The sequence below is a fragment of the Dreissena polymorpha genome, chromosome 14, assembly GCF_020536995.1.
Source record: "Dreissena polymorpha isolate Duluth1 chromosome 14, UMN_Dpol_1.0, whole genome shotgun sequence".
Taxonomy (NCBI): domain Eukaryota; kingdom Metazoa; phylum Mollusca; class Bivalvia; order Myida; family Dreissenidae; genus Dreissena; species Dreissena polymorpha.
In genome coordinates, this window is record NC_068368.1 from 71,244,330 (window position 1) to 71,266,939 (window position 22,610).

Here is a 22,610-nt window from a genome sequence, read left to right on the forward strand (position 1 = left end):
TACTTTGGGACGATTAAATTACAAAACATCAAATAAGTCATGCAGCCGGACCGGTGATCGAACCAAAAATCCATGGATTCGTAATCCAGTGTTCCATCAATTGAGCAAGAAAGCCAGTTTTTTGCATACACTTTTATCAGAAACTCTTTTGTCATTTCTAAATATTCTTTCCAAGAGGTAAAATGGCTGATTTTTTAAAATTGTTTTGTTACCAATATGCTTTTTTGCGGATGGCATAATAACTACATCTTAGTCAGAGCCTAAACGGAACACCATAATTGTTTCACATTTATCACTAGGGGTGTTACACGTCCAGTCAGGAATAGGAAAACTCGTTCGTTCTTTTTCTTCTTGTTAGTTTACTTTAATTGATCGTTCATACGCTAATGTATTTGTGTAGGTAACGTGTGAACTTCCAATTACGTTCTTGCAAAACAAACTACATATCAAACAAGTCTTCTTTGATGAATTAAATCATTTATCCGAAAATAATTTGACAGAAAGTTGTTCGTTTTCGATGTTTATGCAGAAAATAAGCAAATCGCGAAATAAACAGATCTTTTACCTTTTTTAGTTAATAGAAAACGAAAATCACGCATGATTTCCATCCATAGTTCGTAACATCGCTAAACTGTTTAATTACGTAGTCAAAAATGGCAAAAACATTTGTTGCATCATGTTCGACGAAATCGTATACACAAAGCGTTATTGAAGAGAACTTCGATTTGAAACTTCAACGATTCATCTTTTTTTTAAAGACGCAGAATCGGATTCGTTCCCAAGAAATGGAATAAAATAAAAATTTTCATCAGGCTATTCCATCGAAATGCTGCATAACTTGTGATAATTAGGTCAAGCATGAATATTTTAATCGGCGACTATGAGCAAGAAAGTATGACTTAAATAAAACATCAATCAATTAACCACACGTTTCGTACGAAAAGAAAGACATATTACTCACATGCTTTATGGAAACAGTAGATCATAAGCGTTCAATCAACCGGTTGAAAGCAAACGAAAACAATCCGTGAAATTAATCGCTCGCGTTTGTTACGTAAATTCGGCGTTTGTGCAAAAAATATCGAGAAAATTGCGACCATTGAACGAAAACAATTATTTCACAGAAATAAATTCAGGGAAATAATTTCAATGTAATGGCCACTGATTTAAAACATCGCATTTATAAGTCGGCATGTTCACAGTGACACTCCGTAGTGAAGATTATTCCATAAAAACCATCCTCATATTCTATGTAGCGAATCACATCACTAACACAAACGTTAAACGTAGACCTTATGATTTCAGGCTTTTAAATTATTATTGTTATTATATTTGACTAAAACTATGTAAAATGCAAATAATGTATGTAATGGCATACTTTCACGTATTCGTAGATAACACTATTTAAGAAATTGAAACATCAGTTAACAGCCAAATATTATAAAAGTGACCATTCAGGTAGCGCCAAATTGAATATGAATCGAAGCCAGAGGTGTAGGTTCATATGCAGTTTGCAGCTTCGTGGCTGGTCACGATTATAATGGTTTTAAGTGGAGATTTGCAATTCCTATATTTTGCCGAGAAATTAATATTGAGAATCAACGATTGAATAATTTTCAGTTGCATTAGAATTTGATGTCCACATGGTGAACCCCTGATGTGAGTACATATCAAGAATATATATACATTTGAAATTATTATTATTTATGTAACGATGTAACTATGAAAATATGAATAAATCGTTTATAACATACCGACGTTTAAAAAAAAGTCCAACGAGGGAACAAAACACGTATAAAATAAAGAGCGGGGAATAGAAGGAAACAAACCTTGACTGCAGTCATAAGACGTCCATCCTGCAGCGCATTGGTGGTCAGAACAGTTGCCATGTACGTGATCGCATTGGTCACCATGTTGACAGTGACACGTGCCCGTGCAGTTCATTCCATAGATACCATATTCACATGCTAAGGAGTATAATATTTTACTTAACTTATCAAAAGTACTGAAGAATGTTTTTAATTGATTAAACATTTTCCTAAAACATGTAGATTTATATATAATGAATTCAAAGTTTATGTTGTTCTATTGCATTTTAATGGTTTTAATGCCTTTAATAATATGGTAAGAGATTGGCGCATTAATTTAGGACAATGGAAATCTCTGCGCCTTACTTAAAAGGTCGTGAATATTGTTAGTTAAAAAAGCTAATTAATATGTGTCTTATGTCGGATGGCGTACCTTGACTGCAGTCAAAACTCAACCAGCCTGGTGCACAGAGTTTATCAGAGCAATTACCAAGGACATGATCGCAATCTACGCCGTCCTGACAATGACATTCTGATGAACAGTTTTGACCATATAATCCCTTTTCACATTCTGAAACCAAAAAGACACACATACATACATATTAATTTGTTTCGACCGAAACATTAAGCATGGATAACATTTCGTCTCAGCTTATTTTCATTAATACATTCGCAGACTAACCAGTTGTTGTATTTATAAGTTTTAGCCGTCTGCACTATCCTTTTTCAATTAGTACATTGTTATTATATGTTTTAAAGGTGTAAGGCAGAACATAAAAAATAAAACACATTGCTTTTAAATTTCATTTGATATTTAAAGCATAATTTTCTTCGCAAAATATTGAAAAAGATGCAGATTCTAAAACAAACGGATCATTGGAAACACTGTACAAAGAACTTCATGAACATTAGATTGAAACAAAACTCGATGTTTTGTTATATATGAAACGCACCCATCATATGCATCAATTGAAAATCATTTATTGATTTTATAAATAAATGAATTAAATCTATTATCACATAGATCTATATGAAAAAACATGAAAGACTAAATGTCACCAATGTCACACAATGATCATCAAATTCGAAAACTATCTGGTTTAAATACAATTTAAAAGGGTCGCAAGCGCTTTACAGCTGTTATAACCATTCGGCATTTGTTTTACTAACAATTGGCGAAATGTACCAACCATTTTCGATTCTCGAGTCCACTTGTTGACACAAACTAAGTAATACCGTATATTTCGTTTAAATTGTAAATTTCTTCAGCTCGCAAAAAGAATGTATGGATATCCCGCATTGGACACTGGTTTCATCGATATGCGCGCTTATAATTACTCACGATATTCAAATCTTTGCATTTGTTACAATCAACGGTCGTAATAAATACAGTCATCAACCATAATAACATCCGCATGATTAATACGGCAATACAGTTATATCAACATTCGAATAAACAGTCAATAATAACGAATGCAATCCAAATACATACATAACTGAAAGAGTCTTTCTTAGAAAGGTTTTTAAGTCAGTATTGAAGACGTGTTATATTATTGTTTGCAATTTACAATATTCAAACACTGATTTTTTCAAATGTTTTTTTTTGCGAATAGATAGAAGTCCAATTAACAAAATCTTACTTTATTTTAGATTTCTTTTAGTACGAGACAAATTTTAACGTTGTAAATAACTTGTAACTATCTGTTGTTTGCATTTAAAGCGTATTTCTGTGGTTGATGGACACACGGTCATAAATGCATACAAATTATATGATACTTTTCGTTAATGCAGTTGATATTTGTTATGCTCACCGAAAGCGTTTCTTCCTTTTTCTCCACTGCATTATTGATTTATTGAAGACACAACGAAATATGTGATATTACATTCGCGACTTATAGTTTTTCGTTTAGCAACACATCGATAGGCTTTGTAAATAGTTGTGGACAAAAACAAACACGTTTGCATTGTTTATGTGCTTACAAATGATAAAAATTGTTACAAATATTGTTTTTACTAATGGGTACTAACACATTTTAATGAACGACATTATGTCTATGTTTTTTCTACCTTTTGAACAACTTTTCCCCGTCCAGCCTGGTTGGCACACGCCTGGACATGCTCCGTTCACATGGTCACACATGACATTATCAGCACAATAACATCGCTGACTACAATTTTGACCGAACCTTTGTTGATCACACTCTAGTAAATACAAATAAATGTCATACAAATATCATACAACTATTATGTCCACAATGTCATAGTTTTATATATACAATGAGTTATTTCGTATGATAGTTTTCCCAGAATAAAATTACAACTTTATAATGCATATACAAAGTAATAAACTAAAAGCGTGTATATACTTTCTGAGCAGCTGTTTCCTTTCCACCCTTTCTCACACTGTCCTGGACAAACTCCAGTAGATTTGTTACAATCATCATTTCCATTACAATTGCAGGTTAAATTGCAGTTTGACCCATAATGATTATGATCGCATGCTGGGTACAAGTAAAGAAGGAATTTATGCATTTGTGTTAAACATACAAGTAAAATTGGATATAAAAAGACACATTGACAAGACAGTTTGTAGTCCTGAAAACATTCAGTATGTCATTTAATTAAAAGAATAAATATTAAAATGGAAGAACCTTTTTAACATCGATTTGAGTTCAGCTAATAAATTTGTCATCTTACAAGGACTTTAGAATGTTTAAATAGAAAAAACAACAACGAAAGCTACAGGCGTATTAGATGGAAATGCTAAGGCGTCTTGAACATGACCTAAAATAGTATTCACTAACTTTTAGCGAACACAAACTTTAAAGCGCCGTAGTTTAATCTAAAGACAACATGCGATTCTCATGTACACTTTTGATGCACTCTAATTTACAGGCGTCCATAAAATCGTTTCGTATTACATTGATCGCATGCCTCTCCTTTCCACCCGTCTTTACAGCCTGGCTGACTACATTCTCCAGTGATTGTGTCGCAGTGTTTGCCGTCCACACAGTTGCAACGATGACCGCACTCATCACCAAAGCTGCCGATGTCGCATTCTTTCATATGCAATAAAACAAAAGAGTTAATGGCAGTTTAAAGATGAGTTTAAAAAAGTATATAAATACTGTCATTGCGATTTTATTTATAATTGAATAATCTTATTTCATACCTGTGTGATACATATGTATTTTTATGATAAAATATGTCAAATACAAACCAAATGAAAATGGTTCTTATTTGTCATACCTGCCAAAAACAATTGCACCTCGCATATTGTCATTATACTTGGATTCCATCTACTAATGCGCAAGTACTGAAACACGCGTTTGTGGAGGAAAAGTGATTCTGCCCCGTCAGTGTTTGACATATGTATAGTTCCGACAAACGATTCATTGTTGTTCGTAAATGTTCCATTGTTGATATATACAAGTAAATTCTCGCTTTGATCTTTGTCCCCATCTGAAAGATAAAGCAACCCGTCTGAAATAATATATCTTATATCTAACTTAAAATCTGTCTTTATGTAATCCAGTTAATATTGACAAGTATAAAGAGAATCAGAAAACAATAAAATGCTGGCTTTGAAGCAATATTCTTACTGTACAATGTATATTAGCAGTACACAGTTTCAGCAAAACGTTCTCATGTTCAAGGTAGAAATGTTTAACAAATAGGGAAACATGGAAATTGAGAAGAAATGTAACTACATATCAGTTCTTGCATGTTTAGTGAAGCCGATCAAAGGCCGATATAAATGCAGGATATGTGTCATGTCAACTTGCATTTAAATGCGAATATAAATAGTCCAAGCTCTGAACGCATTATGGCAACACATTTAAAAGGGCGTCCAATTTTAGAAATTTATTGAAAATCCTCTATCTGGAAAGTGAAAAATGTCATGCAGTGTCTTATTTTAGGTTTATAATACAGGTTTCACTTATAATTAAAAGTGTTGTATGCTTCCTTTTTGTGAATATTAGTTGATTTGTTTTCAAGTGTTGACATATTCAAGCCGGGTCCAACCCAGAAACGACCAGCATTAGGCATAATCACAAGACATAGTAGAGTGCCCCTACGTATATTTGGATTGAACAATAGGATATATCCACTTCCACAACTTAAGTTCTAACCAAAATCATAAGCTGTCCGAATAAAAATGCTATGCATGTGCCTTTCAGCCTTTACAAAATCTTCACACATTGTCGATGCGCTTAATTCAATGAAATATACATACAGGAGAGTATATACTTATATCGATATACATTTATATACAATTACATAATGGTGCACTTAAAATAAGAGGTTGATAATCAAACGCTCTTAAAAGAAACTGTAGTCCAGAATGATACGTTTTGGGAAACCTGGTTAGGGGCTGCATTTGAATACAGAAGATATAACTGAAACAGCCATTATAGATGACCAATATGCTTTATGCTTGTTGAGTCGTGGGTAATTTTCATGAAGTTGTAACCTCACAAATATTTTATAAATATATTGCTATGAATCATTGTAAGCATAATAATTAACCTTTGGTCTTTATATTTGTTGCTTTTTTAAATGTTTATCGTCTGTAATAATAATTTTCTGTTCCGCACTAAATTTTACGTCTCTGGCAAGTGTTGTATCTGAGAAAATCTTAACATGTATGTTACTATATTCCAATAATTAAATTGTGGACCGTGGGGCGTGGTCAGGTTTAATCCTAAGGGATTGATTTCTTACAAAAACCGTGTACCTCTAGATTGGGCTTCATTTCAAATGTGAAAGCCATGAGCATTTCTGTTTCTAAAAAAATGATTTTATTACATTGCTCCTTTATGAGTGAATCTTAAAACTATGTGTAAGATACTTTAAGTTTATGGTGCATAACGGATATTAATGCCGATGTCAGTGTTTTCCCAAAATAGCCTAACGAACAACTGGTGACCCATCGCGAAAGACCACTTTTGAACACAATTCATAGAGGATCGCAAGATGACCCAACATACGAAATATGGGATTGGCCGCATAATGCAAGCAGCTTTTTAAAAAAAAGTTTTCCCCAAAACGTATGTGTAAACAAGTTTTCCTCCGGGGCGTTCCAATGTTGACCCCAGATGCATAATATGAAAAATATCAATCAGGGCATGGAGATTATGTTAAATACCCAATAAATAAAAATTGATCTTTGCGGTACCAGACAAGAACATTTTCAAAGATATTGCCTACACAATTGACAGTCCCCTGGCAAAGCTAGTTTACGACCGCAGTTTAAATTGAATGTGAACATATTTAAGTTCGGTACCTATACTTGATACCACATTAGATTATGCTTCATACTAACTATAAATCCCATGGGATAGAAATTTAAGACAAGAATATGCATCAAGGTTGTGCACACAACATTTAATTGAAAATTGATGACCCAAGGGGCGAGGTGAGTTTAAACGCCATGTGCATAATTTAAACAGACTTCAAAGTAGTCCCTTAGATGACAACACGTGCAAAAAGGGCAACCCATGGTCGTTTGGTCGTTTCACACACGAATATTGCACAAGTAGGCTATATATAAGTCAATTAAAGCTGGTGGTCTTCGGTACAAGGCCATGTATATTCCGTGTTGCATAAATAAAACGAATGTTTGAGGGCCTCTAATGGCGCTTCATGCAATGTATAAAACCACAACGGTTCAGACTAGACAATTTACTAATTAATTCCCTGTACAATTTGTAAAAATGGGCGAGTTTATTTATTCGTATAATTTGAACACACTTTGTAAAATACCTCTAGATGATAATGCTAGATACCAACTATGAAACCATTTGGTTGTGTTGTTTTAGAAAAGATGATGTTTGAAGGTTATCTCCTATTTAATACTTTAAAAATACATATCTCGATGTCAAAAATGTACCCCGGACCGGTTTAAAAAGGGATTGGATTAAAATTTCGTTAAAAAGACCTCAATACCATGCTAACAACCAAATATATTGAAAATATTGGAGGTTCAGTTTTACTGGAAAAAAGAGCCGAAGTTTTTTTTTCAAATTGTTATGATAACCATTACCTTATAAAACAACGGACCGAAGAATTTTGATAGAAGTCACCATACACATTTCTGTGCTGTTTCGTTACTTTTGTACACAGCGGTTCAGAAGATGGAGTTATATATTGAAGAAAAATATTACGGACGCATAGACGGACTCACGGGCAGACGACGGACATCACGGTATCCCAATAGCTCGCCTGGATCACGTTGTTCTTAGGTAACGTTACATTACAATGGATGATATAATTCAGAAAGCATAACACATCGCGATCTGGCGTTGTAGATCGCCTAGGTTACATGAAATATTATACGAATTCCACTAAGGAATGATTTATCATGCAATTAATCGTTGGTACGCGTTATACTCACCTGTTCTTCCAAACACCCTCACGCTATTACCAAGAATCGGTTTGTTAAATTGTAAATACCACCACGGAGCCTCTTTACCAAATGTTGCGCTGCATTGTTCACATAATTCAGTTTCGGACATGACTTTGCTGCCAAACTGCCCGTTGATTGCATTATCAGCATGACAATCGCTATATGTGCTTGATTGATTTACACTGACCACGTATTTTCCGGAAGGTATTATGTTGAGATCTATAGATGAAACCGAAAAGAAAGTCGTTAGTATATTATTGTCAATAATTATTTAATACACAGTAAAAATTACATGACTAACACAATATGCGAATCAGAAAAATAAAAAGATATTAAACAAAACTCCTCTTTTGGAGTTTATTTATAAAGTGAATTAATTATAAATTATTTCATATATGAACACAAATTTACCGATGCTACAGTTGGCACCACCCCATCCTTCAGTGCATCCGGAGTTGCAAATGCCAGTGAGATGATCGCATCGTTCCGTTAAATTTTTGCAGTGACATGCATATGCACAATCTAGTCCAAAATGACCAGAACATTCTGCAATATTAAACAATATAAAATATATAATACCCGTTGCGACTCTCAGAACTTTTATAAGCATCGCATGGTTAGTACAATATGTCAAGTGTCATATACCAAAAACAAATAAATAAATAATTACTTGACTCTAACAAGTAATCAATATGCATTCATAAATTAGTTAAGTATTAAAATTAAAATTACGTGACTGAAACCAAACACACGACACTTAGAATCATCGAAAGCTCTGCTGAGAAACTGTAGCTGATTGTTTTTTACTCGAGATCCACTAAACGATGTTACCTACCAATATGTGCAACTCTTAGACTTGTTATAAAAGCGTAGTATAAAAAATAATTTGCTCTATAAGTCTATATAAAAATTATTCTCTTGGTTCGTGGCAAGTTTCAACTCCAGAGGCATAATTTGGAACACTTTTGTGGAAGGCAACTGTCTTATATTTAATATTAGATAGCAAAGCCCTGAGAATTATCGTTTCAGAGCGCATATTACAAATTGAGTTTGCTGCTTGTTTGTATTATGAATATGAACAGTGGGTTGATGTAAGCTTTCAAAAATGGCTTTATTTTTATTTTTCGAGAATCTTAAGATGATGGTACTACATAACGTAAATGACATGGCTTAACACAAGAAAACTTTACAAGATTCCACTTCAACGTTAAAGGTAAAACTGATGACATCCGGTGATTACATTAACGTCATAATTTGAAAGAAACAAACATTGTAGACAATCTCCAAATGATGCAACAAACCAAATACGAAAGTCTCGGGCTTTGCAGTAGCAGCCAAGACATTTTGTATGGTATTCCATATAAAAGTCCAGGAAATAAGTTCAAGGCCACTTTCGACTATTAGGAAAGATCTTAAAAAAGCTATGAAGTGACCGAAATTCAAAGCCATCACAAATGAAACCTCTGGTTCTTGCAGTTTCATTGGACAAGATTGTTTAAGTTTCTATTTCCAAACCCCATTTTGGGACCGTGATATTTTTAAGCAAAAGAACGAAATCATTTGAATATTGTTCATGGGAAACAACTATAAAACCTTATTATTAAGTTTCATAAATTTCTTTCTGCGCATATGTTATTAAAATATGTAGATTGAAGAAAAGATGGAACTCAAGGTACTCAAATAGCTCACCATGAGCACGTTGAGCTCAAGTGAGGTAAACACGATAGCATTCTATAACGGTTGGAATACATTTATTACGTTTTATTGTGATCATGTTTATACCATGATAAACATACTGTAACAAAGAATTGAAAGCAAATGCAAATACATATTTAAACTTCCACGTAAACTAGATTCTGAACCAAAAATGTGTTGTACTGAATAACGAACAAACGCAACAATCTTTTCACAAAAAACCTGTACTTTCTACTTGTATAAGTTATTTCTTAAACACATTTAAATGCTTTCTAACATAAAAATGCAAAAATCTTAGTCTCTGAATTCATAAATTTTATAAACAAAAAAGCTCAAAATTTTGCCACTTCACATTATAGAAGAATCGTTATAATAATATATATTGGCATGTGTATGGCATCCAAATACAAATTAGAATGCATGGCGGAGGAGCTTATCTCGAGTGTTGTTTTATTGTTTTATATGTTCTAAACGAAAACATAAGGAGAAAGCTGTTGCGTTCGGTAAATAAAACAAATTCACTCTTGTTTCTGGATACATATTTTTTCACGCTTTGGTAAATTGACAAAATTAAAAAAAAGTTGTTTCAGATTCGCAAATTTTCGTTTTAGTTATGATATTTATCAGGAAAAAGTAATACTGAACATTTACCATGCTCTAAAATAGCCAATATATGCATCTTTGACGGTTTAAACACCTGAAAGTTATAAAGCGTTGCCACGCGAAACGATTGAATAATTTGGAGCGTTCTGTTGTAGTCGTTATATTTTGTGAAACTACGAGGATTGCTTATATAAAGTATAACATAATTTGTACATTGTGTGAGCGCGGATGGCCGAGTGGTCTACATGGTACATACTTTTACTCCAGGACTCCAGGGGTCAGAGGTTCGAGCCAAGTTAAGGGTTACTTTTTTTCTTTTTTTTAAATTGTATTCTCGATTTTGTACTGGAGCTTTTTAGTTCCAACGTTTACAATTATCAATATAAAGCATTTAATGACAAACTTCAAAACATGCAAAAATCTGTGAAAAGGCCCCTTTAACCCAACGCAACAATAACCCTATATATAATGTATTCAAATATGTACAGTTTTCCTTAGAACGATCAATACATCTCAATAAGTCATCTGAAAGTTTATCTATAGCTGAAAAAAGCTGTTAATATTAAATATGGACATCAATTCTTACCTTTATCGCACAATGGTGATGCAGTGTAATTGTATCCTTCTGTACAACCGCTCATACAGCTGCCGTTTGAATTGAGGCAGACACCTGGTTTCCGACACTGTTTGCTGCAGTTCATGAGGCAGTTTATACCGTATTTTCCGTTAGGACAAGCTGTTAAAATAAGTAGATCCACTTAGCACTATCAAATGCTTACTGCATTATAATTAATATTTGTATGTTAAATGTTTTTATAACATATACAACAAAAAAACTTTGTGAACATAAAAATGATATTTCTCACGCGATTTAAGTAGATAAATTCAATCATTTGAGCCACAATAAAACCATTTTGTTTAAATAAATAGGTTTTGTTTTAGAAATGACCGGATACATATAACACCAGGTGTCATATAGAGAGAACTTTAAAAAAAAACACACACACACACACACACACACACACACACACAGAATTGTACGTTCAGAATAGTTGTGACCATTAACTTGTTCATTGATATCTTTGTTAAAGTATGAACACTTCCGCGTAATGTATCTGCAATATTGTGTAGAAACGAAGTCGCACTACCTTGTTCGCAAGTTGCAGACATCCATCCAGGACTACATGTGTTACAATATCCTGTTAAATCGTCACACGTTTGCGTACAATGACAAGTGCGAGAGCATTTATCGCCGAATTTATTATGTGGACAATCTGAGATAAACAACAAAGAAGTCCGTTTACATACATGTTTGGTAAATACAACACTTAATACAATTTTTACAATAATTACATCGAAAAAGAAGGAAATCAAATGTGGGTATTTCGCCGATAATTACCAGTATGGACGGATCCTAATGTTTTTAAAATTTGTACAGTAAAATTAACCCATTTAAACACGTTTCAAGTACTATACACACGCACAGTTCTGTTATAACGTATTCCATTAAAATTATGTTGTTTTTTTAATTTTTTAATTACATACATGAACGTAACACATACGTTATGAACCTTTTTTATGTTATCTGTGTTAATCAGCATGCTACATTCACTGCAAAATCGATAACATCGCCGACATAATGGATCAAATAATTGTAGCAACGAATTTTGCAAATTTGATGCCTATTTTTTAATGGATTAGTTGTTGCGCGCAGATAAACATATTTTGTAGAATAATTCATCCTCAATACAAAGGTCAAGTTATAGCAGTGTGCTCATGAAAACATAGGTCCCTGAATAATTGACGAACCGACATAAATATTATATTATATATTTGAAATGAAAACGGATGTTAAGTGTCAAACTATACCAAACGTTGAACAAGCTGTGTGGCGTTGACATTGGCATAACTTTGGCCTTCTCATTTAAAAGCTTCATTAATACTTTACAAACTACGTGGATTGTGCTCGTATCACAGCAGTTAAAGTAATGAGTTCATGCAAACGCTACTGCCCAAATTGTTATTGCAGTAAAAATATCCCTTTTCACATATATATTTAAAATATGTCTGTGGCACTTTTACCAGAACAGCTTAAAACCGACGAAAATGTTATTTTGTGTTTAAAATTTAACGTTGTTGTTGTCATAGCTGAGTCTCGGGAGACTATGCTAATGCGCTCTTAAGCAATACTTGTTGACGTGACTGGTTTGGCTCTCTCCCCTTCCAGAAAAAGCGTAGTTATCTTTTCTTAGATATGCCTGTTTAAAGTTCGAAACCCCATTTCAAAAGTAATGAACACTTGACAGTTATTGCTGTTGCCCATACATTCGAATGTTGTTTTTCTAACAATAATGTTATTATTACCGCTGTAGTTATTATCATTATCATATAGCCGATACAAATTACATGTTATTTTGTTTATAGAAATATTAAACAGAATTTAATGGCTGATGGATATTTTGTATGTAAATTTTCTTAATGAAGTAGAATAATATTAAAATCTTCTAAAATCATTAGAACAAGGCTGCGTAATAGATATTTTATAGAATACTTTAAGTAGACATCACACAATATAATAGCGTTTTACACGGACAGGACAACTGAGGATACATGCCATAAAGTTGGTTAGCAACTTCGAGTTTATTTCAAAATTAACTAGAAGTGGCGCGGCAGAGGCCGACGCGTATCCCCTCGCCGCATAGATGGTATATTAAAAGGCAATTTTGGGTGGGCAACGCTTATGTTGCTGGGGCCCGGGGTGGATAATGTGGACATGGATGGTTGAGATAGACCTTGTTGTCATAAGAGATTTTCAGTATTAATTTGAAGTCAATTGGAGAATAAATGAAGAAGTTATGTTAAAACTAAATTCTGGGTGGGTGTGGTTCTCAACTGGTTCTCCTCCTACACTATTAGCACTAGAACCTTGAAACGTACACACATGGTAGCTATAAGCATATGGGCGACGGTGCACTATTTGGTATTTTGATCTGACCCCTCGGTCAAAAGTTATTATCATGTGCGTCGCATGTTGTTAGTAAAAGGAGTATTTGTTTTACCCATTTTACCCATTTATTTACCCATAACTTTTGACCCAGGGGTCAGATCGAAATTCCGTCGCCGTCACCGTCACATATGCTCATAGCTACCATGTGTGTAAGTTTTAAGGTTCTGGTGCTAATAGTGTAGAAGGAGTTGGTGGCCGAACTGACGATTAAGAAAGTGGAGATCAATACAATATCTCCTAGCGTTTAAAAGCGTGGGGATAATGAAGTAATTCCGCATTTTCCCCAACACTCTTAACGAATTAACTTACTAGACTGACGATAGTTGGGGCTTTTTATTTAAATAAAGAGGTAATGGCCATATTTTAAGTTTATTTAAAAGGAGTTTCATATGTACTCAGGTCTTGGGCTTTTGGGAAAAGCCGAAGAATCTTAAGGAAATCTTACCAGACCACTATCGCGACAAGTAATCATTCTCTTTGGAACTTTTATTGACCAAGTTAAGCTGAGCAACGTTTGAACCAATCATTGCAGTAACCGGACGTCGAAAAACACTTAACATATTTGTATATGTCAATATATCCTGTCATTAAAATTAATATATCTGGAGTGTCTGTTCTTCAAAGAAACCGCTGCAACTTTAACGAGATCAGGAGTGTGCTTGGATTAACGATAAATATGGTTCTTTTGTCTTTACTTCAAATATACAGAAAATGAACAATACTTTAGTGTTAAAATCGAAATTATAATATTTTTTCTATCATTAGTACTTGTTGAATTAACCACGATCAGGATTAAATATGCTTTTGCTATCAAAACACTCGTTATTCGCACGCATGACGTAATTCTTACGTGGGATATTCGGTAATCAAATGTAATATAAATATTTTTTCTTTAAAGTTAACATTCAAAATTGGCTTTTGAATTTTAAATGCGTTACAAAATCAGAAGCATCAAGTTAAATTATTTTTATATTTTATTATTTATGTAAGCTTAAACGCTTATACACTGAATTCTTAGATAAATAAAAACGAATTTTATAGTGAATCAAACATCTCATCTGGCTAAACGTTTACGCATACGTTGATATGTATAACTGGATGTACACCCTTTTTGTGGTATTGCTAACGTTCAATTCAGTTTTATTAAAAGAAGGGAAGATGCTCAACACGTTATTCAACCAACATCATCGAGACTCTTGCACGCTATTAGACGAGATCAATTATTCAAAATTAAATGTTAAACACGCTAGGAATCATTCACTCGTGCAGCTAATTTTCGTTTACAATATAATTCCCATGCAATATTTATGAAAATGATTTATAAATAATATATACACATATATATTATTTTATTATTATATGTAAAGTAATTTCTAGAATACAAACGGAACATCAAACAACATTTCCTACGCAATTAAGAACAACTTACATCCAGCATCTATGTAAACCTCGCAAAGTGTAATTACAGGATAATTACTTGGATGGTTGACTGTAATAAAACGGGCGACTCTCGGTTGATCAAAATGAACTGTACACGGGGTGTCTTCACAATGAAGATTGTCATATGAGTTGTCAATTAGCCCTTTCAGTGTTTTATTACTGATGTAAATATTAAGGTCTGTGCTCTGTCCAGAATTAATTTGATCTGTAACAAATAATTATTATACTTATACAAAATATGGTATTCAGTATATGGTATTCAGTTAAACTTTCTCAAGAGAGGAAGTATGTTCTTACTCACTACCTATATAACAACACTTATGCCAAAAACATAAAATGAATACAATTTAGATCATCGTAATAGCTAGGTCAATATAAAGCATCAGGTTAGGTTGCAAGTTGCTAGTATACAAGAGAATATGGTCACTAGTAGGAAGCTATGTCGAAACCCTGACTTTATGAGAGTTATCTCGTTTATACGACTAAAATGTTGTAACAACAAAGAATTATATTTTCGGCTTCATTTGCTTCATTTATTATGTATACTTTCTTGATTATTCAACTATTACGTACACAAATTATTTTACCAGTTCGTCCAAGAATCCTGAATTCTCTGAGTAAATGTGCATCGCCAAGATCAAGTTCCCACCAAGGTATTTGTGAGCCGTCTGTCACGGCACACGCTTTACATATCTCCCCGAGGGTGGAAAACGTTATGTTGTTAAGGGCATTGTTTGCATAACACTCTCCATACGTTGATGACTGTGTTGTTTTATTGACTGTCGAATAAACCATTTACACTCACACTGTAAATTCATGCTCATATACTTAAAAATAACTTTACTTCTATCGGTTATTTACACATTCAGAAAATGAATTGTACAACTAAAATGTTCTGAATTATCTTACTCAAACTCAAACACTGTTATTCAAGTTAGTAAAGGCAACCGACCCCAAAACACACAATATACACACACAATATACAATCACATAGTTTCATTGTAACTACAAGTACCCTTATTTATTATACTTTTAAATAGATATACATATAACAGCAAAATTAGGAATTGATTTTGTTTAACAGATGGTATACAAAAGTTATGATTCATGATTAATTTTTTCATTAGTTTATCCCATTTATGAATACAAATCAGATACTGAATTTCCAACATGGTACCAAATGAAAAGATATTTGGAACGGATTTCTATATATTTTATAGAATGGAAAAATGCATACAATTCATTTGGGCGATTTGATTGTCTGCCTATCTCAACATTCAATTTATGATAAGAACATTATGATGACAAAAGGTCCCTTACCTGTTTGAAAAACCTTTACTTCGCAAACGGTCATGATGGTTTCACTGACGCCATTACTGTACGAAGAAATATTGATTGATTGAACAATTTGATGCGACTCAGACGCATTTAACACAAATACTCCTGTAGTATTGACATCAATTGATTGTTGAAACGTCACGAAGCCATCATCGATGGTAATTTGTAGATTTTGTGATTGGGTGACTGAAATTTTATGTAAATAGAAAGTTCAATTCAATCAACATGAAACAATAGCAATACAATAAGTCCATACATGGCGCAAGCACATGTGTAGGCCACTAAATACAAATTACCACCACTACCATCACCAGCAACGAAACCAAACCGTTTTATGAGGGTTTAAAACTCGTTTCATATGGCATTTCCTATTTGTATGTATCAGATAAATACTCGATTGGTAAAAATTTGTTTTGATGTGTGTATTAATACTCTACCATAATCATCGATCTATAGTAACGATATGATCACACTTTTATAGCAACGGCATGATCACACATTATATAGGGTAAAGTTGTTGTAACATTATGTGTTTGCTTCGAACAAGAAAAAGAAAACGTAATTGCAATTTGTCACGCAGTTTAATATTGAATAGCCTATTTACACATTTAACAAGAGAAATTTGAATACTGTAAACGTATAGAAATTCGTCGGTATGAAATTTCGTGGTTTAATGAAAAACAACTAATTCGTTGACACGTAATTTCGTGGATTTCAAATTTTCGGGGAAGACTGCCCGTCGCAATAATTATACTTTTATTAAAACAACCAGAGTAATAACGAAGCATAATCTGCTAATCTGTGTTGACAGCAAAACTTGAGGTTAATGTGCACTGAAGCATGACAGTGTTGCCGATAATTGTCGATAAGAGCGATAAAGCGGCGCATTTGTGGGTCCCAGCTAGCTAATTGCCATCGATGTTGTTTTGAGAATATTTGCACTTCTCAGCGCAATCGGTCCCCTAGTAGAAACACTTGAGTGATAAGGTCCCCAAAATACATGTGTGAAAACCGTTATGTCTCTTTTAAATTTAATTTGCGCATATTGACATATATGATAAATCTGCAAATTGTTTATTTTACGACGTCACGTAAAAGAAATTTGTTTTTCTTTACATTGGTAATGCTATTTATTATATTTATTTACCATGATTAATAAAACGTACATTAACGATGATGAATAAAAAAAAAGAAAAACTGATAGATATAGTATAATGTGACCTACTGAAGTGAAATAACTATTACAAAATCAAATATCTCGGATAACTGACAACACAAGAAAATGTCGGAAATGACGTTCGGAAATGACCGATTTCGGATTAAAAATGTATAAATAATCGTTGTTACTTAAATTCGTGGTTCAGTGGACCAACGAAATCCACGAAAATTCGTACCACACGGATTTAACGGTTTTACAGTAATCAAAATTTCATTTTATTTAGGACCGGTCTTGTCACTGAATGTGAAGTATGCCACTGCGTCATATACTTGCTCATAGAATGGGACGCAATGTCAGAGAAAGAGGATACTTGTATGTATATCTCGACAATAGTTGTATTGCGACATCACTTGACTCGCGGTATTTATTAAAATAAAATAAGTGGTTACATCTTCTATTGTTTTGCTCTTTTCTGTTTTGTTTGTGATTAAACATTCATGTTTGTGAAATTTACTAGACATTGTTAATTATATGCGTGAGGAAATGTTCCTTTCTTTAAAATGTGTTAATGTTCCTTACAATCTTGGTCTTTGTATTTTGCTTACTATTTAATCTGTCACATGATAGAAAACAAACGACACTATAATTTAAGGCTATTTTTAAATAAAAATGTTTTTTCTCAAATATTTCAACTTTTAATTTAAGGTTTATTATATAACAAATCTTGCACTATGCAAATTATTCTACAATCGTTTTTCATAACCTATGTTTGGAATGCTCCGTAAGATAGCTATCGTGCCTATTGTTGAGCCTGCTTGGCTTAATATACCAAACGCGAGATCCTTATTTTCTTATTCGACAATGTTATGACACGCATTGAGCCAGCGCCAAATGTGTGCCTAAATGTTAATATGAAGAGCATCTTCGTGTTGTACTTGCGTTTTTCTTGCTTTTGATAATGACATTATTATCAGCGGCGATTGTAACCTCGATATATTTAGAAATCCTTGAAAAAGCAAAACTTTAACAGATCGGTCCACTGATCACTGAACTGCAGAACAGAAACCAGTGGAACTAAAATCGATCTTATCATCGAATGATCGTCTATTAGCGTTTTGTCGGAGTCGGCGACCCATTTTTTAAACAATCAGAAAGCTTTTAATATTCCATTTGCTTTATTTTAATATTAAAGGGTTTCTCGATCAATTTTTCAGTGTAAAAATCGAAGTTTTCATTATAAATAATGATAATATTTATAAGTGACCAAGGGCACCATTTACCTTGAACACTGTTTTTAATGCTTATATAGGTATATACTACACAATTCAAACAGCATATAACTACTTTTATATAAATAGTCAAACTTCAAATGTTACCATTCGAACAAATTATTTTACTTGGTTTATAGTGGCCTAAGTGATCGAAAACAGCATACAAGACATCTAAGCTAATAAATATGGTCAATCACTTGCGCATTTGTCTTCAGCACCATTTTGTTTCTTTCTGATAAAATCAGTTAAGAAAGTTTACCTTAATACTCTTTCTAGGAGAGTATGTGTACAGACTATCTCATCATCTTAGTTTATTCGATGCCTCCTTTCATTTACAATGAAGATATGAACGACTCGCCTGTTTACAAAGCTATCATTCTAAAATCTTTTTAAAAATAACTATTTACTAATTCAAATCTACGCGAGACGCATATAATTTAAAGACAATATTTGATATATTCTATCAAAGTACAAACACAAAAAACTCGAAAAACACAAACAAACACTATGTGTGCGATTTGTTTACAAAATCTGATTAACACGACATAAATCATCAGGTACAATTGGAGTTACTTTGTTGAAAGAATATTACATACATATATTTATATAATTATTTGGCAACAAAAATACAAATATACCGCATCTTTCCAATTTGGTGTGTTCAATTTAGTCGCTATACAGAAATAAATCTGTCAAGCTAAGAGAACTTTGCAAATAAGTAAAGATGATCTAATTTGTGACAGTTCATAAGGTTTTAATATGGATTACTAATAAATGTATGAAATTTGTCTTAGCAGAGTTCAGGCAGTTTATATGACTATCTAACGACAGAGTCCAGTGTTTCAGAATCTCCGATTGCAAATCAAATCCTTCAATTTAACTGCATGCATTTTAAAGTCATGAAAAAAAACATTCGAAAAAATAAAAACATTTGCATTAAATGTATACTTTTGTACATCTTTATATTTTGATTTCATTTATCCCTTCCGAAATAGAACTGATTTTCATTAGCGAACACCATAGCATCGTATGTCAGTTCCTTTCAGCAAAAATGACGTCACTTTTTTAAATTTCAAACCTTAAATAGAAACGCCCCAAAAGGCATAACTGGTATTGAACATTTAATATTTATAATGCACGACTTATGATGCATTGAAGCAGCGTAACTTAGCACTTGTATTCGAAGAATATCATGAAAACCCGTTATAGTCAATGTGGTGAAATCGAACATAAATATCATGTTTCCTTCCCGTAAGCTTTCAATTGTGATTACATAGTTAGTTTATTTGATTACCTGTCTTAATTCCGACCCATAACAATTAAACTCAATCTCTTTGTTCTTAAAGACGAAACAAATAAACATAATTTAACACTATCTGAATATGTCCATTTATACGTTAATCATTTTCATTGATTTTATCATATTTTTCTGAAGGGCCATATCTTGAGTATTTATTGTTGTCCATTGTATTCTCTTTTTCTCGTAAACCATGTTTATTTTTCATAATTGTTTCCTAACTGTACACGTACCAATTAGTATATACTCTACTTAACTATGTATACGCAATACATGATTCTTTAACCGTAACCTCAAATATTATATCCAACTGTCCTGATCTTATTGCACCAAGTGTATTGCAAAATCCATGTTTTCTTTTTGACATCACGTGACAGTTTTATGGAGTTATGTTTTTGCACGTTATCTGCGTATTAATTATCGTCTTATTAACAATTGACAGAAGATTGTATAAGCCAAAGGCCTCCTTCTTAATTGTGTCAAAATACACTGCCTTATTTTTTCAGCATCTGTTCAACTATTTATTTATTTTGTACTTATGTTTCATTTATAATGTCGTAGTAACTAAACTTTGACAAAGTTCCCATGTATGGTTTGTGTATATTTTTAGCAAACTGGCATTCAGTCAGTGTGCTAACTCTTAGAATACACACTGTACTATATATTATAAATATAGTTATTAAAGAAAGGTAGTATTTGTGTTTTAATATTGAAGATAATGAAGATTAGTATCAATGCATATGCGTATTTAGATATTGCTCGGATATAAACAGTGTAGTCACAACTGTTTTAGTACAAGCATCCGTCGGTATATATGTATTTACAAATAAAGACACAAATGAACGCTTAAATACAAAAATGCGTTTGTTAAAGACGAATTTGTTCAAATAAAATCACTTTTAAATACGGAAAATTAGTTAAGAATCGTATGTTCATCCTCATAAACGGTAATAATTTTTGATAATTCATTGGTTGCTTTTAATTTAAAAAATTCTTATTCACATACTATAGTAAATAGGAATGATAATGCTGTAGAATATTACTTTTATAATTAAGTATGTCTTGTCAAGCTGACTTTGTATTAATATATTTGTATATGTTTTTATAAATTCAACAGGACCTATCTTTAACCATGCTGAATATATTATACGGTCTGATTCGTTCGATATAAAACGTCTGCTCAATCCTGTTTCGTTAGACAAAATTACCTTGACTCAGGTGATGACCTTATTAGGTAAAGATGGCCAAGGCCACTTGGTCATTCATATCGGCTTATAATTAAAACTGTGATAAGTTTGAGTCAATGATATAATCATTAAGCAAAACTAATATTTATAACACATTCTATAAGATTGAATGTAGGTTTTGAATAATGAAAAAATGTGACCAAACAGATATGCACTAAACTGGACAATTGGCTAAAAGGTGAGACTACGCACATTTGACTTGTGTATGATTAACTGCCATATGATGATTATCGCTCTTACCTTATTTCTTTTTAAACCCGGCAATATGATCATTGTTGATAATAACATTTTTTATTTCATTTTGATCGATAAGCATGTTATTCTGTAATATAGATTGTTAAAATATTCAAGGCGTTTGTAAGTTATACAGTAAATTAACACGCTTATATATAGCTGTCGACATTTTGGGCAGTTGTTTTGTTGCTTTTGCGACCATCTTTCTTTACATGGGGAACTTCCGTATTATAAAATAACTCGAATATAGGTTCAATTATAACATACATATCTATACAAACATGCGTAGAAAATTAGAAAAATGTTAATATGTTTTGTATTGTCCATGGCTCCTTTTAGGTTGTGGCAGTACAAAACCATTATAAATTGTCTTCAAATGTCGCATGGCATACTACTCCCTTCGTACCCTTTAAATCAAAATTATAATCAAAGGTTTTCCAAATTAATTGTGCAACTAGAAATTATTTCGAAATATTTTGGCGAGTCATGCAAACGAAATACTGAAGCTATGCCTAAATAAATTGTACCATAGCCTTGTTAAATATGCATTGTAATTTGTATGTGTATGTTTTTTGTTGTTGTATTTTGTTATTTAAATATTAAAGTCATTTATAATTGTTTAATAAGTTTTTTGTCGCATTTGTTGTATAAATCGTAAAATATAAATTAATTATCTACGTGCAATTATATCTCTATATAACATTTATACTTTTTTTTGCATAGATGTTCGACTTTGTGTTATGATTATCGCTTGTATATACATTTAGATATATTACATTAAGACCTTATGGATTGCTTTCTAAATAATATGTTCCACCAAGGAAACATATCCCCATATATCAACTATGGTTTCGTTTTCCTTAAGATGGTCTTCATTGGGATTATACTTAAACAATAAATATAACAAAGGTAGCTGTATTCTTTTATATCTTATAGCCTTTACACAATTAGCATTTCCCAATTCTATATTTCTCAAATTATTTAATTTCGAATGAAAATACAGCCACAACGTTTGATTTATTTAATTATATGTATCCTGATATAATATTTATGAATTTTTCTATTAATTCATGTTGAAAATGTATAAAAATACCTTATAAAT

The 22,610-nt window shown here is 32.6% G+C and overlaps 1 protein-coding gene across 1 annotated transcript in view; it reads right to left on the reverse strand.

Moving 5' to 3' along the window:
- Positions 1–22,610, reverse strand: part of LOC127857467 (multiple epidermal growth factor-like domains protein 10) — a 35,938-nt gene that overhangs the window by 10,297 nt on the left and 3,031 nt on the right. Inside the window, exons 4-12 of the mRNA XM_052393861.1 lie at positions 16,283–16,486; positions 15,550–15,741; positions 14,952–15,167; positions 11,664–11,789; positions 11,102–11,251; positions 4,175–4,309; positions 3,876–4,010; positions 2,242–2,379; positions 1,830–1,967 (exon numbers count right to left, since the gene is read on the reverse strand). Of these exons, the coding sequence (XP_052249821.1) occupies positions 1,830–1,967; positions 2,242–2,379; positions 3,876–4,010; positions 4,175–4,309; positions 11,102–11,251; positions 11,664–11,789; positions 14,952–15,167; positions 15,550–15,741; positions 16,283–16,486 (1,434 nt within the window). The remainder of the gene's footprint in view (positions 1–1,829; positions 1,968–2,241; positions 2,380–3,875; positions 4,011–4,174; positions 4,310–11,101; positions 11,252–11,663; positions 11,790–14,951; positions 15,168–15,549; positions 15,742–16,282; positions 16,487–22,610) is intronic.